At 42.2% G+C, this 15,694-nt stretch overlaps 1 protein-coding gene across 2 annotated transcripts in view; it reads right to left on the bottom strand.

The window, feature by feature from the left end:
* Positions 1–14,719, bottom strand: part of NOCT (nocturnin) — a 30,469-nt gene extending 15,750 nt beyond the window's left edge. The window contains exon 1 of one of the 2 annotated variants that reach the window (XM_032412861.1): positions 14,290–14,719. In XM_032412861.1, coding sequence (XP_032268752.1) covers positions 14,290–14,488 — 199 coding nt within the window. In that variant the 5' untranslated portion in view covers positions 14,489–14,719. Of the gene's footprint in view, positions 1–3,458; positions 6,285–14,289 lie in introns of those variants that run through there. The other variant, XM_032412862.1, reaches the window with a different exon arrangement.
* Between the last annotated feature and the right edge of the window lie 975 nt (positions 14,720–15,694).

Here is a 15,694-nt window from a genome sequence, read left to right as displayed (position 1 = left end):
GCGGAGCAGGGAGCCCGATGCGGGACTCGATCCAGGGACTCCAGGATCATGACCTGAGCTGAAGGCAGTCGCTTAACCAACTGAGCCACCCAGGCATCCCGACATGTCTTTTTAATATGTGACAATGGAAGATACACATAAAGCACTTTTGCTGCATACCAAAATACAACATCTTATAGAAAAGCACGAGGGTTGCAAAATGAACTAGGCCCTTTTTTTCATGGAACACCATTTTTGCCCAAAGGTAAACCTGACAAACTGTAGTTAATCAGATACGGAAGAATATCAAGGTATTTTCACTAAAATGTATTAAGTGAGCCTGTCACTTTAAGGAAAACAAGACCATTTTTGTGTCAATGATAAAAATTTTCAAAGGAAAACTTTGGAAAACTTTTATCTGCCATCAGGAGCAGGACAGGTTCCCAATACCTTAAAGACTTCTGACAAGATGGGTAGTATTATTAACTAATGCTGTTTTTTGATATTGTATAATATTTGAAAGATCTGCATAGCCCAGTTAACCAACATTTTCCAAATGACCAATACAAAATCATTCATGGGTAAAAAATCCGTTCAAAATACCAGACAAATCAACTGATTTTAAATAAGTCACAGAATACAAAAAGTTCATTGATACGGCACCAGATTCCATGTTGCAAATAACTACTAACATAGAATCTACTACAAAGTATATTCACAATGATCTAAAAACGCTGTTAAAATAACTTTTTTCCAACTACATTAACTGTGAGAGACTGGATTTTCTTCAAAGACTTTAACCAAAACAACATATCACAACATATTGAATGTAGAAGCAGGTATGAGAATCCTAGCAGTCTCCTATTAAGCCAGACTTCAAGAGATTTCCAAAAATGTAAAGCAATGCCATTCTTTTAACTAATTTCTTTTTGTTTTGGAAAATATAGCTACTTTTCCATAAAAATGTTATTTATGTTAATATTGATTTTATTATACTAAATGTTCTACTTTCTAACATATCTATCAATATGCATATGAATACATAACCCACATAAACAAAAAGTTCTTTGGGTCCTCAAAATTTTTTAAGAATGTAAAAGGATCCAGAGAGTAAAAAGTGAGAATTTCTATTCCAGATCAACCATCTTTTTAAGTGTGGACATCCTGTTCTGGGGGACATGAAATAAGGCAATCCCCTGGGAAGAAAATGAGAATTTTTTTATCTAAAAAAAAAAAAAAAAAAGACAAGACAAACAACAGATTGGAAGCAGACAAGTATATGATTCATACGAACACAGAGCACATACCTACATTTGTTTTAAACCAGCAGAGCGTACAGCCACAGAAGCTGGGAGGTCACTGCTGTAAAGCTATCTCCATGCTGCTCCGGAGACTACAACTATCCCCGAATCAGGGATACTCTTCCCTTACTTCTGTCTTTTATTTCTGATATCCAACCTAGATTTTTCTATACTTCAAAAATATGCTTTTCATAAAGTCATGAAACCAGAGGAATCAGAAAGGATTTGGGGAAGTCCCAATACATTTTCTTCCCATGCATTCAGTTTTTCTTTTCTGCTTCTAGTCCCAAGAACATACGAGCTTACTTAGTTATTTCTCAAGACTGTATTTTCCAAAACTTTCTGGTATCATATAGCCATCATGTCAAAACAAGTGCAAAATCCCAAGCTAGGGAATTAAGTAAAAGTGAACACTAAAGACTACACATATTATTTTTGTACTTGAAACAGTGCCAACCAAGGCTTACACCCACGTAAGGACTGAAGTGTAGTAAGGCTATGTAAATTTGAAAACAAAAGAAAGCAAAGATTATGGGGCACCCTTCTTCCCTCTCCCACCCATCCTAAAAATGATGCCAGTGACAGCTAAGGATTACTGAACTTAACATGCACCATTTACAAATTCTGCCTGTTTTGACTGCATTTTCTATTAAATCTCATTACAAATCCTAGGAGGCACTACTCTTACTATGCCCTTTTTACAATGAGGAAGTAACTTAGTAACCATTCTCATTGTTTCTCACCCGTTTTTAAAAAAATAACCTAAAGTCCTTATGAGGTTGCCCAAAACGAAAAAACACGTCGGCAGGGCCTATGGTGGTTCCATGTGTGCTAAGTGTTTGTGACAGGATCAAGCGTGCTTTCCTTATCGAGGAGCAGAAAATCGTTGTGAAAGTGTTGAAAGCCCAAGCACAGAGTCAGAAAGCTAAATAAAAAAATGAAGCTTTTTTGAGTAATAAAAAAAAATCAGAAGGCTTGAAAAAAAAAACTTTTTTCTTTTAGAGTATGAACCAATTTTAAAAAATTCTTTCCACACATAAATACATGTCCGATTCCCAGATTTCAAGCCATCCTACTTAATTAAGGTTTATGCCGTAAAAGGGGTTGCTATATGGAGCTTTGAAAAAAACCGTCCAAGGTTCAGAATAGCTCAACATCCAAAGCCAATTTTCTCGGGCGAGACAGCACAAATAATTCATCCCCATGGTAATTAAGATATTGAAAAGTACAAAATCTTGACAAAACCTCTGTTAAACTTTATTCGGCACTCATACTGGCTTCTAGGACGATTTTACATGTATCTGGATATGGGTATTTTTGATTTGACCCCATACTGTATTATTCCCCCAAAGTTCATTTCTTTCCTCAGCATTTTACTAGGAAAAGTATCAGCCGTCATCCTCAGTGTGATACACATTATATAATTTATACAGACAATAGGCAGATCAAAATAGCTTTATTTCCTATGCCTAGCTATGATTTAACAATACCACTCCAATCCCCTGCCTTTTCTTCTTTCTATAAGCATATTTCCATTTACATTTAGAACTGGATGCCTTCATTCCTTACATTAATACCTCACTGCTATTTTACTTTATAGGAACAAATAACTCTTCCCTCCCTCATAATAGCCTTTAAAGATTTGCCAGAGAATTGAGATTTAGATTCCTGAAATACAGTAGTAGTATGTAAAATCCCCCCGTTTAGTCATCTCTTTCCTAGAAAACAGAGCAAAAGTGGGCGAATCACTAAAATATAGAATACATGTTTACTCTTTATATCACCAATTATACATACTTCTGAAGCAATAGGCAGACCACAATATAAGTTCCTAAGAGTGCCAACCGTCAGAGGGAAATGATCAGGGTTTAATGAAACACTTTCACACCAATAATCAGAAGGCTGGACGAGAATCCTAACATTTGAGTCCCAAGCTGACTGGGCCTACCATTCCAAGCAGTCCTAAGAGCACTTAGAAATCATACCAGAAAGACATCTCCACATAACGTGTCTCTAGTCACCCAGCAGTTGCATACACTGGAGTTTGCCCAAACAATTCAGTCTGTGAATTTCTCTCACGATTAGTTTGAGCTTGGTCTCCTGAAACTGTGGCTTGGCCAAAAAACGCTGATTAGACACCAAAAACTAAACAAAAACCAGGATAATCTGCATACACACCTGGGAAGCTGCTGGAGCTGACCAACCTCGGCCCAAGGAAACCTCAAAGCGCACAAAAACTGTAAACGACAGACGTCACAGGAAGGCATCATGGAAACAGCAATCCTTTGCTGCCATCTACTGGCCATGTGTTGAACCACCTCAGAAAGTTTACATCATTGTAGCAAGCAAATTTTCATTAGGCTTCTTAGAGCCCCTGAATAAATGTAGCCACCTTCAAGACAAATGAGTGGTAATACCCACAAGATAAGCAACATAACCAGCTTGGATGCTGGGTATGAGGTATATTTATTTAATATTTACTGAATAAATAAAGATTTTTAGCTTCCCTGCCTGCACAGCTTTATGAATCAAGCCCTAGTGGCTCTCTCTTCCTTCCACCTGGCCTGCTTCTCTTTAAGTTGTCCTTGACATTTGAACTACAAACCCTGTCCTTTACTTATTAGACTGTAAGTTCCAAGAGGACAGGGACTGTGTCTACCTTGTTTACCATTTCCTCAAATACCTAGCCTGGTACCTTTAAAAATGTTGATAAAAGAAAAGATGCTGAAACTTTACTCTAACACTGTGTGCTGACCATACTGGAATTAAATAAATAAGTAAGAAAGAAATGATGCCAAGAGACAGCAAAGTGCCAAGGAACCTGTCAAACACTGACAGGGGAACCGCCTTACACTGGTAGAGTAGAGCACTTCATGGTATGCTGAGCACTTTTACTTGTGATATCTGTTACTCCCAAGAACTCCTTGGCTCTTTCACAGATGAAGACACTGAGATTCAGAAGTTTAAGTGACTTGTCCTCAGTCACTATGAAAAGTAACTATCTTTCTAGAATTTTGTGAGACTGCAGTTGGGGCCGGCCCTCGCTCTGCGTTAGTATGCAGGTCCACCTGGTAAATGCACATAAGCACCTTCAAATTTTGTATAAGACTGTGGACGTGAAGTACATTAATTCCTGGATCCTGGATTCTAAGTGCCAATTTAGGAAGATACCATTTTCTGGTGAGGATTAAATATTTTAGTCAGTGTCCAGTCTTCAAATTTGTTATTGAGCATCACGGATTAAATGTGACAGGCATGCACAGAGCACTTAGCTATCAAGTATGTTAGTACGTGAAAGTCCTATGGCCAAAGCCTCAACTTTTCTCAGTAACATCAGGCTACAGTTCAGCAGAAGCAAAAACAGTCTTCAACCCAAGGACTCAAGTTAGGCTGGCTTGAGTCAAATCCCAGCTCCTCCTTTTACTAATAAGATCCTGAACAAGTTATTCACCTTTTTTGTGCCTCAGTTTCTACATCTGGGGATCACTCTAATTTACTTCACCAGGTTACTGCGAGGATTGAGTTAAACTAGATATACCTAGTAATCCTAAGTAGTCAGTTAAATGTTAGCTATTCTATTCTAGTTAGCGAAGTTCACTTTCTGGGTTTAAAGAGAAGGCTGTTTGTTAACACCGGAGAGCCCGGCACATGCCATACTGCTTCCAGGTATTCTCATTGCTCTTTCCAACAATCCGTCAAGTAGGTACTGCAGTCATCATTTGACAGAAACAGATACTGAGGTTAAGAGATGAGTACACAGTTTTTCAAGATTGCACAACTACTGAGGGGTCTGGCCTCGGAGAAAAGTCACCTGCACCTTGGACTGTTGCTCATCAGCATCTCCGGCAGGACTGACAGTCAGGACAACTGCAGTGGTGCCTTGCCAGGGCACACACAGGAATAAACAGAGGTCGAATTCCACCTTCTCCATCTGCCAACGTCACTGCCAACACGGCACACACGCTGGCATGGCACAAAGTGTACAAAGCAGTGCAACAACCTGCGTGGCCTTATTAGAGATACCAAGTGAAGGTCATGACTCTCAACCTAACGTGTCTAAAAATACAAACACCTAGACACAGTGTGACAATCCAAACGACCTTTCTTCACTAGGCAGCAGTCACACACTAAACAAGAATGCCAAAATGGTTTCCAGGCTGAGCCATACCTTCAGTCATGCCAGATTCATCTAGAAAATATCACTAAGGAAAAAGAAATCCCTCCACAATCAAAGCTTAGGTTAACTGTTTTAATTGGTGCTCAACTGTTGGTTGACCAACCATTTCTACAAACTGGGTTTTTCTAGCATAATGCTCTGAAGTGAAATGTGAAAAGGTAGAAACTGACAGAATCTGGTGGGACAACTGCTCTCCACTAAGACATTAAGTCTGTGTTACTACATGATGCCCAAGAAAATGGTCCATTTTTACGGTTATGAATGGAAACATGAAAGCTAAAAGGAAAAAAATCTGCTGATACTACAGACTTTTTCCCTTGTGATCAGGAGTCCATCAACTACAGCCCATGAGCTGCATCTAGCCGGCACCCTGTTTTGTGCTGCTGGTAATCTTGCATATTTTTTAACGTTTGAAAAAAAAATCATAATATTTCATGACATGGGAAAACTATATGAAATTCAAATTTCAGGGTCCATAAGCTTATGTACTGTCTAGGGCTGCTTCCACACTACAATGGCAGAGTTGAGTAGGTGTGACACAGATGTATGGCCCACAAAGCCTAAAATACTTCCTACTTTACAGCAGAAGTTTGCTGTCCTAGATTATACTGAAATGAAATTTTACAGCCACTTTGTATACATTTCACAAAACCAATAGAAGATTTTCAGTCACTTGAAATAGGGGAAAACAATTTTCACATATAAATTTCCATGGCCTGCCTTGAATAATTAAGGCACATGCAGGAAAAGAATCATCTTTCACAATCTGAAGTGAAATTGTTAACAGCTTTAAAATCTCTATTCCTGGGATGCCTGGGTGGCTCAGTCGGGCGTCTGCCTTCGGCTCTGGTCGTGGTCCCAGGGTCCTGGGATTGAGTCCCGCATCGGGCTCCCTGCTCAGCGGGAAGCCTGCTTCTCCCTCTGCCTGCCACTCCCCCTGCTTGTGCTCTCACACTCTCTCTCTCTCTCTGGCAAATAAATAAATAAAATCTTAAAAAAATAAAATAAAATAAAATCTCTATTCCTACCACTCATTTTTAAAATGGGAATTGAAACAAATAATTAAAAAAAATGGTAATCGGTATGTTACACTCAATAGGTCAGCAGGTATGAAGTAGAACATACGTTCACTCTCTCCTTCCTAAGAGCTTTCAGGAATAAAGTATGTGTATTCAAATTTTTAAAAAGAATGAAACAATAATATGGGAAGACAAGAAAGGACGCCATCAATGGGCCAAAAATTTGGAAGAACTCCAGGAGGGTAGAAACTGACAGGTTTGCATTAGCAGAGCAATCAGAGTGGAGGAAAATGCAGTACAAGTTACCAAAGGTCCATTCAATACGGTTCTTCCCAAGGGAGCTCTGAAGAAACTCCAAGCTGAGTCAACAAAGAAAAAGGGCAGGAGAAGCTGAGGGGCAATTGTTAGGGTAATTCATTCAACTCTGACTTCTGAAACAGCTGTGCTAGTTACCCTACTACCCCTCTCAGACAGAGGCCAGCAAGAGTGGCTTCTGCCTGTGGGATAGAACCAGAGAATGCTTCAAAGAAAAGTGGGATATATGCCTTGGAAGGGCTACCAAGGGTGACAGATCTAAAGGAAAAGCAGACCGGGGGCGCCTTCTGGCTCAGTCAGAAGAGCATGAGACTCTTGATCTCGGGGCTGTAAGTTTGAGCCCTACGTTGGGTGTAGAGATGACTAAATAAATAAATAAATAAAAACCTGAAAGAGAGAGAGAAAGAAAAAGAAAGAAAAGCAGACCAGATCAAAGTCTAACTCTGACCTCAAGAATATTTAACAAGTAGAGTGAGGAGTTAAATTAGCAAACAGAAAGAAGTCTTCCTAGCTTTGGCAAAGGTGGAGGTCTCCAGCCTGCTCCCTCCTAGGGAAGCCTACCTGTCCACCCACGGCATAACCCTCCCACTTACAGAACACATAAACTGTTCTCCCCTTTACGAGAGGCCTGTGGGAGAAACAGGCATACATATCTACATATCTTTAAAGCTACAGAAGAGGGACGCCTGGGTGGCTCAGTCGGTCAAGCATCTGCCTTTGGCTCAGATCTTGATTCCTAGGTCCTGGGATTAAGCCAGCATCCGCCCCACATCCGGTTCCAGGTCCCTGCTCAGGGGGAGCCTGCTTCTCCCTCTACCTGCCACTCCTCCTGCTTGTGCTCCCTCTCTTCTGACAAATAAATAAAGCTACAGGAAAGTAATATAGACACAAAACAAGAACAGGATTCTATCAAAAAAGGCACAGAGAACTAGAAAATGTCTAGACTTTAAAATGTCTGCAAAATAGAAATAGAAAAACTCACAAAATGGAGAGGAGATAAAGACATTAAAAAATGAGAGAAGAGACACAGAGGATAGATCCACATGGCCATCTGTCTAACAGGAGTTTAAGAACATGAGAATAAGAGATGACAGAGTTGATAAAATTATCCAAAAGATTTTTATTAATGGGCATGTGTTACTCCTATAATTTTCTAAAAACTTAATTTAAAAAATCATCATGACTTTTTTCCAAATAAAATTCAGAATGATGAACCATCTGAAAGAGAAACTAATTCCCGAATATGTCTCAGCAAAACTATTTGACCTAGGGGCGCCTGGGTGGCTCAGTCGGTTAAGCGGCTGCCTTCGGCTCAGGTCATGATCCCAGGGTCCTGGGATCGAGTCCCACATCGGGCTCCCTGCTCGGTGGAGAGTCTGCTTCTCCCTCTCCGTCTGCCTGCCTCTCTGCTTACTTGTGCTCTCTATCTCTCTGTCAAATAAATAAATAAAAAAATAAAAAAATAAATAAATAAAAAAAAAAACTATTTGACCTATAAGATTTGAAAGAAACTTCTTTCAGCAGTCCCTCAATAATGGTTGATACCTATGACAGCAAAACATAAAAAGGAAATATAAAACTATTATATTCAAGGTATCTTTAAAATCTGCAAACTAATTTACTTTGTACCCTGACACAAGTGTATCTGCAGACTGGCAATGGACCTGCTCAAGGACTGGAAGCTCAAAGGGCTGGAGGAAAGGAAGACAGTGGGAGCAGGAGGACAAAATTAAAGGACTCCCTGGACATCCTACTGCAACAATTCTTTACTGTAATTTTGTCTCACTGTAACTTTTACTTTGGTGGACTTCTCATACTACTCCAATTCTGAAGATGGAATAAAACTGGCTTTAAAATTTTCCTTTCGGGGTGCCTAGGTGGCTCAGTCCGTTAAGCATCTGACTCTTGATTTTGGCTCAGGTCATGATCTCAGGGTCCTTAGATTGAGCCCTGGGCTCTGAGCTGGGAGTGGAGCCTGCTTGAGATTCTCTCTCCTTCTGCAACCCGCTTCCCGAGCTCTCTCAAAAAAAGAAGTAAGTGTACATATACATATATATGTATTACACATATACATATATAAAAATTTTCCTTTCTGCACAATCCCTCATAATCCAATAGCAGAATCTAACTTTTGGAGGCATGGGAATCAATGCATTGGTGAGAAACTTCTAGCAGGCTTCTGTGCATTTAGTAAAACAGATCTCACTGGCTGGCTGTCCACCTGTATGTGTGGTCAGTAAGTGGCTGGCTGTCTGCACTGTACATCAGAATCACCAGATGCTCAGTCCCCATGTTAAAATTCAGAAGATCTGAGTGGGCCCAGGCATTTGTTGATACTGGAAGCAAAAAAAAGTATTTTTTGGGGGGGGCATTCAAATATGACAGTAATAATTTTCTTTATCCCTCTTTCCCCTGAGCACTCCTGCCCATATCCTTGACACAGAACTCATGGTAACCAGTATGTTAAGTGTTGCTTTGACACCACATGGAGACAAGTGGACAACTAAAATTATCCACTTGAGGTCTTACTCCTTCTTGTGGGAAGGCTGGTTTTGCCTATTCTTTTTTTTTAAGATTTATTTATTTTAGAGAAAGAGAGGAGTGGTTACAAGCTAGCAAGTGGGAGGGAGGGGCAGAGGGAGAGGCAGAGAATCTCAAGCAGACCCCATGCTGAGCTAGGAGTCCAATGGCGGGTGGGGGAGGGGGTTCGATCATATGTCTCTGAGATCATGACCTGAGCCGAAACCAAGAGTCAGACACTTAACTGACTGAGCTACCCAGGTGCCCCGGTTTTTGCCTATTCTAACAATAAATCCAAAATGTTTTTTAACTGCTTTTCATGAAAGTACAAGTGAGTTTAGTATGAAGCCAAATACCCGTGCACATCATCTTTGAATTTCTCAGTATTTATTCAAGTATATGAATCCTGATTAGAATTTAAGCAAATACAGATGCTTCTTCACTTCCTCCTTCCAAGAAATCAGAAAATAATTGCCTCACTCCTTCATTGGTAGACATCATCGAAACCTACATGGCATTATATTTACCCACCTCCCCACTCCCGAAGTTGTACAACTACACCCATCCACATCCAGTACAGTGTCAGTCTCAAGTTTTCCTCACTGAACTTTCATAAATACACCAACTCCTTCCCTTTCATAAAGCCTGCTTTTGTTCAGGTAAATGTTCTTGCTCAGAGGCCTCCTAAACTGCATTGGGGCCCAAGCTCAAAGACTTTAACACTCTTCCAGAATCCTCTCCCAAACTTCCCAGAAATAAATACCTTTGGAAAGAGGAGTGGAACTTATAAAATACTCCCCCAAGTTTTCCAGGAAGAATCACCTGGGGCACTTGTTAAATATACAACTTAACCAGGCTTCTCCCGGTAGTAACTGATTCAAGTACATAGGTGAAAGACAAGAAACCTGTATTTTAACAAGTGTCCCAGATTCTGGAAGTACCTCTTTTTCTAATGGTGTTCATCACCGCTCCCATACCTGCCACCTTCTCACGTGGTCTCCTCTCCCTCCTGTCATCCACCGTGCTCCCTTCCATGGATATACCCTCCTTTTACCTATTCAAAGCAGTTTTTTCCAATGAATCCAGCCACACTGATTTCTCTTTCTTCTCAATTCCTGCCGCACTTAGTCATGTGATGCAATCTGTGACCTTTTAAGTGTACTGTGTTCAATAACACTTGTGGATTGAATGATACAAATTTTTATTTTTTCTAGGTAAAGTCCAGTGTTGAGACAGCAAGATTAAATGATTTACAAATGTTCATATATTTTAAGTGTGTTGAATGTGATTCTGAAGCCATGGTTACTAACTCAAACGCCCCCAATAGCTTACTACTTAAACTCTTAGCACTGAATGCTACAGGAAAATGATACCTTAGTTCTCCCACAAGGAAAGCAATTTATTCTGTAGAAACTTGATAATTATAAGCTTTCCCATTTCTTCTCTCTCATAAACAGCTTACTCAGAGTTAAGGGACATACGAAATAAAGCCGCCTCCTGAAATTAGCTGGTATTTGCTTTTAAAATTGTACCAAGAATAAAGCAACATGTTCCAGTGGTGGTGAACAGTAATTCAGCCAACTCTTAATTATATGAGGAGGAGGGATCGGGAAGACAGCACTTAAAAACCCACAGATGAGGGCGCCTGGGTGGCTCAGTCCTTAAGCGTCTGCCTTCGGCTCAGGTCATGATCCCAGGGTCCTGGGATGGAGTAGCACATCCGGCTCCCTCCTCGGGGGGAAGCCTGCTTCTCCCTCTCCCACTCCCGCTGTTTGAGTTCCTGCTCTTGCTATCTCTGTCTCTGTCAAATAAATAAATAAAATCTTAAAAAAAACCCCACAGATGACTGCTGACTGCATTTCATCTAGTACAGTAACTGTGGCAATTGCTGCTTCTTTATGGGGGTGCTGTCCTTGTGTGAGAAAAGAGAGCAAAACACTGAGACTGTCTCCAAGTTCCCCTTTAAATTCTAATAACCTAGGATTTGATGACCGTACTCATCTTTCCAGTAACCTCTGATTGCCAAGGGGCATAAGTCAGGAAGGAAATGATTATCAAATGCAGTCAAGGGTCGGGACTCATTACCTACTCCCAGCCTCTCAACAGACTCTCTTGGAGGGAAGAGTAGCTTTTAGCTACCTGATGACGTCTCTTGCCAGATGTCTAAACTTTGGAACATGTAAGAATAATCTGGAATCTAGGGCCCACCTATAACAAGTCTATTTTTTTTTTTTTAAAGATTTTATTTATTTATTTATTTGAGAGAGAGAGAGAAACAGCATGAGAGGGGATAGGGTCAGAGGGAGAAGCAGGCTCCCCGCGGAGCCAGGAGCCCGATGCGGGACTCGATCCCAGGACTCCGGGATCATGACCTGAGCCGAAGGCAGTGGCTTAACCAACTGAGCCACCCAGGCGCCCAATAACAAGTCTATTAATAGGTCTATAGCAGGATCCATTAATCTGCATTTTTAAAAGCACCTAATGCTGGTTCTGAGGGTCTTTGGAAAACATTTTACAGTTTCTTCTCTCACCCTGCTGCATCCATGCTTCATGCTTTTCTCTTTCTGCTCCTGCCTTTTCCCAAATAAAATGTTTTAATTTCTTTCAATCCTAACCATGTTTCAAGGCTGAGCTCAAATATCAACCATTTCTTGAAGGCTAAAAAGATCACCTTTGCTGAAAGGGACTTCCCAATCTCCAGCACCCTTGTGCCATGTGCAAACTTTAACTGTAGGAGAAGAAAAGGTGTTTCATTTCATTAAACAGTTACTTTTTTTGTGCAAGCTCTTCTCTCTTGTTAGGGAGTAAACTTTGTAAAGGCAGACTAAGGCTCACATTCTTTTACCTCCTATAATAAAGCACCTACAGTGTGTGAGGCATTCTGCAAAAACTTCTTCAATGAAGATCAAGCAATAAGCGAATGAACATATTCACATGTTTCTTCTAACAATCAGCTGAAGCTAAAACTGCAGGAAAAAGGAAAATTGCCTAGATTTTGTAGTAACTAAGTTTAAGTACCATAAAAGTCTTTCAATTTCTTTATTTGTAAAACTAGGGTTTTCAGAGACTTTTAAAAAGTTCATTAAACACCTTTCTGTGTCAAAAGCCTAACATTCCAAATGCTCTATCTAACCTGACCTTTCTTCCTCAGCACAGTTATCCGCCATCTGTGTTATACAAGCTATCTATGTTCCCAAGATGTACCTACTGACTACCTTGGCCTGAGGGACTCTTGAGATATGAGCTGGTACAGGAGGAGACACGAACTGGTTTTCTTTTTTACTTCTCCCACCTCAAACCTAACAACGACCTGTTGAAAATTTCCAGCAAGAAAGAACACTAACAGTTACTAGGTGGCACCCATTCTAACAGCTATTTCACAATGTGCCAAATTCCTATAAAGCTGGGGCGGGGGGGAAAAAGAAATCCTGGGAATAGGAACAGTGTAATTTCATGTAATGAATGTGTTCATCGCAGAATAAAAACCAAAAAGCCAAAAAACCTGAATAGGACTGTCAAGTCCACCCTTTCTAAAGAATATGGAGTTTAGGGGCGCCTGGGTGGCTCAGCCCTTAAGCGTCTGCCTTCCGCTCAGGTCATGGTCCCAGGGTCCTGGGATCGAGCCCCGCATCGGGCTCCCTTCTCGGAGGAAAGCCTGCTTCTCCCTCCCCCACTCCCCCTGCTTGTGTTCCCTCTCTCACTGTGTCTCTCTGTCAAATAAATAAATAAATAAATAAATCTTAAAAAAAAAGAATATGGAGTTTAGAGTCTAAGTAACCAGGTGAGCCACCCTAATTTTAAAAGTACGTCTTAGCCTAACCACCCACCAATAATAATCTGAGAAGAGTTTAAAGTCTTAGTCCTAACTCAATCACCTTTACATTATCACTTTCATTAAAGCCACATTGTTCCTTCTACTGTTCAATTTGTCCTAATTAATCCAAAACTTTCTGAACAAAATGTAGTTATTTATAATGTAGGATGGTCAGACGAATGTCTTGAACAGCAATAACCTAACTTGAGCACAGCCAAAATGCACTTTTAGTGTGATGAATTGCCAGTTTTGAAAGAGAACCTTCGGGGCGCCTGGGTGGCTCAGTTGGTTAAGCGACTGCCTTCAGCTCAGGTCATGATCCCAGGATCCTGGGATCGAGTCCCGCATCGGGCTCCCTGCTCAGCAGGGAGTCTGCTTCTCCCTCTGGCCCTCCCCCCTCTCATGTGCTCTCTCATTCTCTCTCTCTCAAATAAATAAATAAAATCTTTAAAAAAAAAAATAAAAAAAAAAAAAAAAAAGAAAGAGAACCTTCATTTCTCATTTACAAATCATTAATTTGTAATAATTTGTGGACACGGTAATGTGTCCTCAGGCAGAAACGGAGGTAGCAAAAAAGGGAAAGTCCAGGGTATGTGATATATAAAATTGGCTCTTGACAAGCGAAAGGCATCACCTTTACAAGATCTTAACCCAGGTATACAGGACACAGATTGACCAAGTAGTAACAGTGGAAGGCTCCGAAAAAAATCCAAATAAATGTAAAACAAGTCAAAGTGTGTTACTATACGAGTAACATGACTTAAAAAAAATTCGTAACATCTAAATCATACAAAAGCTACATGATCAAAAAATATCACTTTAGGTGACTTTTTTTTACACAAAATTTCCATAAAACAGACACAAGTTAATTTGCGGCCTTGGAAGGGGCAGGGACAGCGTTAAGTCAGGAACGCGAAATGCCGAAGGCACCGCACCCAGGGATCAAACGGGTCCCTGAAGAGTGTTCCAGTTCTTACTGAACGCGATGCAAGCCCCAGGACAGGTAGGGGAAAGGGAAAGCGGAAAGAGGAGGAGGAGGAGGACCCGCTTCCCGGCCTGACCCCACACCCCAGCAGCCCGGGACTTCCCATTCATTCCGCGCCGTCTCCAGGTGGCGGCGGCGCGGGCAGCCGCGGCGTTCTCCGCCCGGCACCGTGCACTCACCTGTTCGGGAACACGACCGCGCGGCGCCCGAGGCCGCTGAGGCCGCTGAGGCCGCCGCCAGGAGCCGGGGGGACGCAGGCCGGGGGGCGGCCGCCGGCGGAGGCGACTGGCGGCGCAGCCCGGGGGTGGGCAAGCGGCGCAGGCCGGACGCGTCTCTCTGCAGCAGGGCGGAGCAGAGCCGCCGCGGGCTCTGATACATGCCGGGCGCCGCCGCCGCAACCACCGAGGCCCCTCACGCGCCGGAGGAGCGGAGCCTGGCCGAGGTCGAAGCCGGCGAACCGAACAGACTCTCGGGGGCCGTCCGAGCGGATGCTCTCAGGGTCCTCGTCGCCCGGCCCAGGCCTAGGGGCAGTCTCGGGCAGGGGAGTCCGAGAGGGAGACGCGCGAGCAACAGCAGCTGTGGCAGCTGTGGCAGCAGCGGCGCTGTCTGCCGCGGGCTGGCGAGAGCTGGAGAGTAACCGGCGAGCGCAGCGCGCTGACAAAGCGGGCGCGACCAAGCGAGATCAGGAGGGGGGACCCGTGGAACCGGACCCTGGCGCGACGAGGCTGGGGTTCCCGGACTCGGGGTAATCCTATTTCGACAGGAAGGAGATCTTAAGTTTTTTGTAGGGTGGAAGCTGTGGGAGGTCTAAGGTAGCAAGTATCTGTTAGAGGGTTTTAAAGAAATGGAGCCTCCCCTTCCGCTGGCTGGAATGGAAGCGCCCACAGGCTGAGAGTCCCGAGACCATTCAGGGCTGTGGCCCTGGGGACACGTGTGTGTCCAGGTGGAAGACCACGTCCGTGTGTGCGTGTGAGTGTAAGTGTGAATACAGAAAAGGGCATCCGCCCCCATCCCTTCGGAAACATATGTTGCGTTAAATGAAATTAAGCATATAAAGCACCGACTGTGTGCGAGGGCCATGATGGATATGAAAATGTCCTTTCTTCAGTGGTGTTATACTCAGGCAAAGGGGGCAGAAGGTAGCAAGAGAAATCACACCCTAAAGATCTACAGGGTAGATTAAACTAAGTACCACAAGATCCAAAAAAGATAAAATTTGAAATAAAATAAATGTTTAGAGGGGAAAAAAAAAAAAACAACCCAGGCTTGAGGATTCTTGAAGGTTTATTGGAATTGGCATTTGAGTTGGGCCATGAATAGGAGGTCTAGAATTTAACACATGTGGAATTTGGGAGGGGAGTGGTGGTGATTTATACATGAAGAAAGGAAATAAAACCCTGGGCATGCTTGGAAAAACAACTCTTAGTTATGTAGGATGGAAGCTAAGGAGTAAGAAGACAGATACTTAGATAGGTTATAGTGTGGATGGCAGAGATTATACCAGACTTAATTTGGTAGGAAACGTGACTTGTTATAAAGTTTTGTGAGCTACACAAAGATGACTAGGGTCGTGTTTTAATTGGA

This window comes from Phoca vitulina, unplaced genomic scaffold (genome assembly GCF_004348235.1).
Source record: "Phoca vitulina isolate PV1807 unplaced genomic scaffold, GSC_HSeal_1.0 scaffold14, whole genome shotgun sequence".
Classification (NCBI taxonomy): domain Eukaryota; kingdom Metazoa; phylum Chordata; class Mammalia; order Carnivora; family Phocidae; genus Phoca; species Phoca vitulina.
This window is presented reverse-complemented; position numbering and strand designations above follow the sequence as displayed.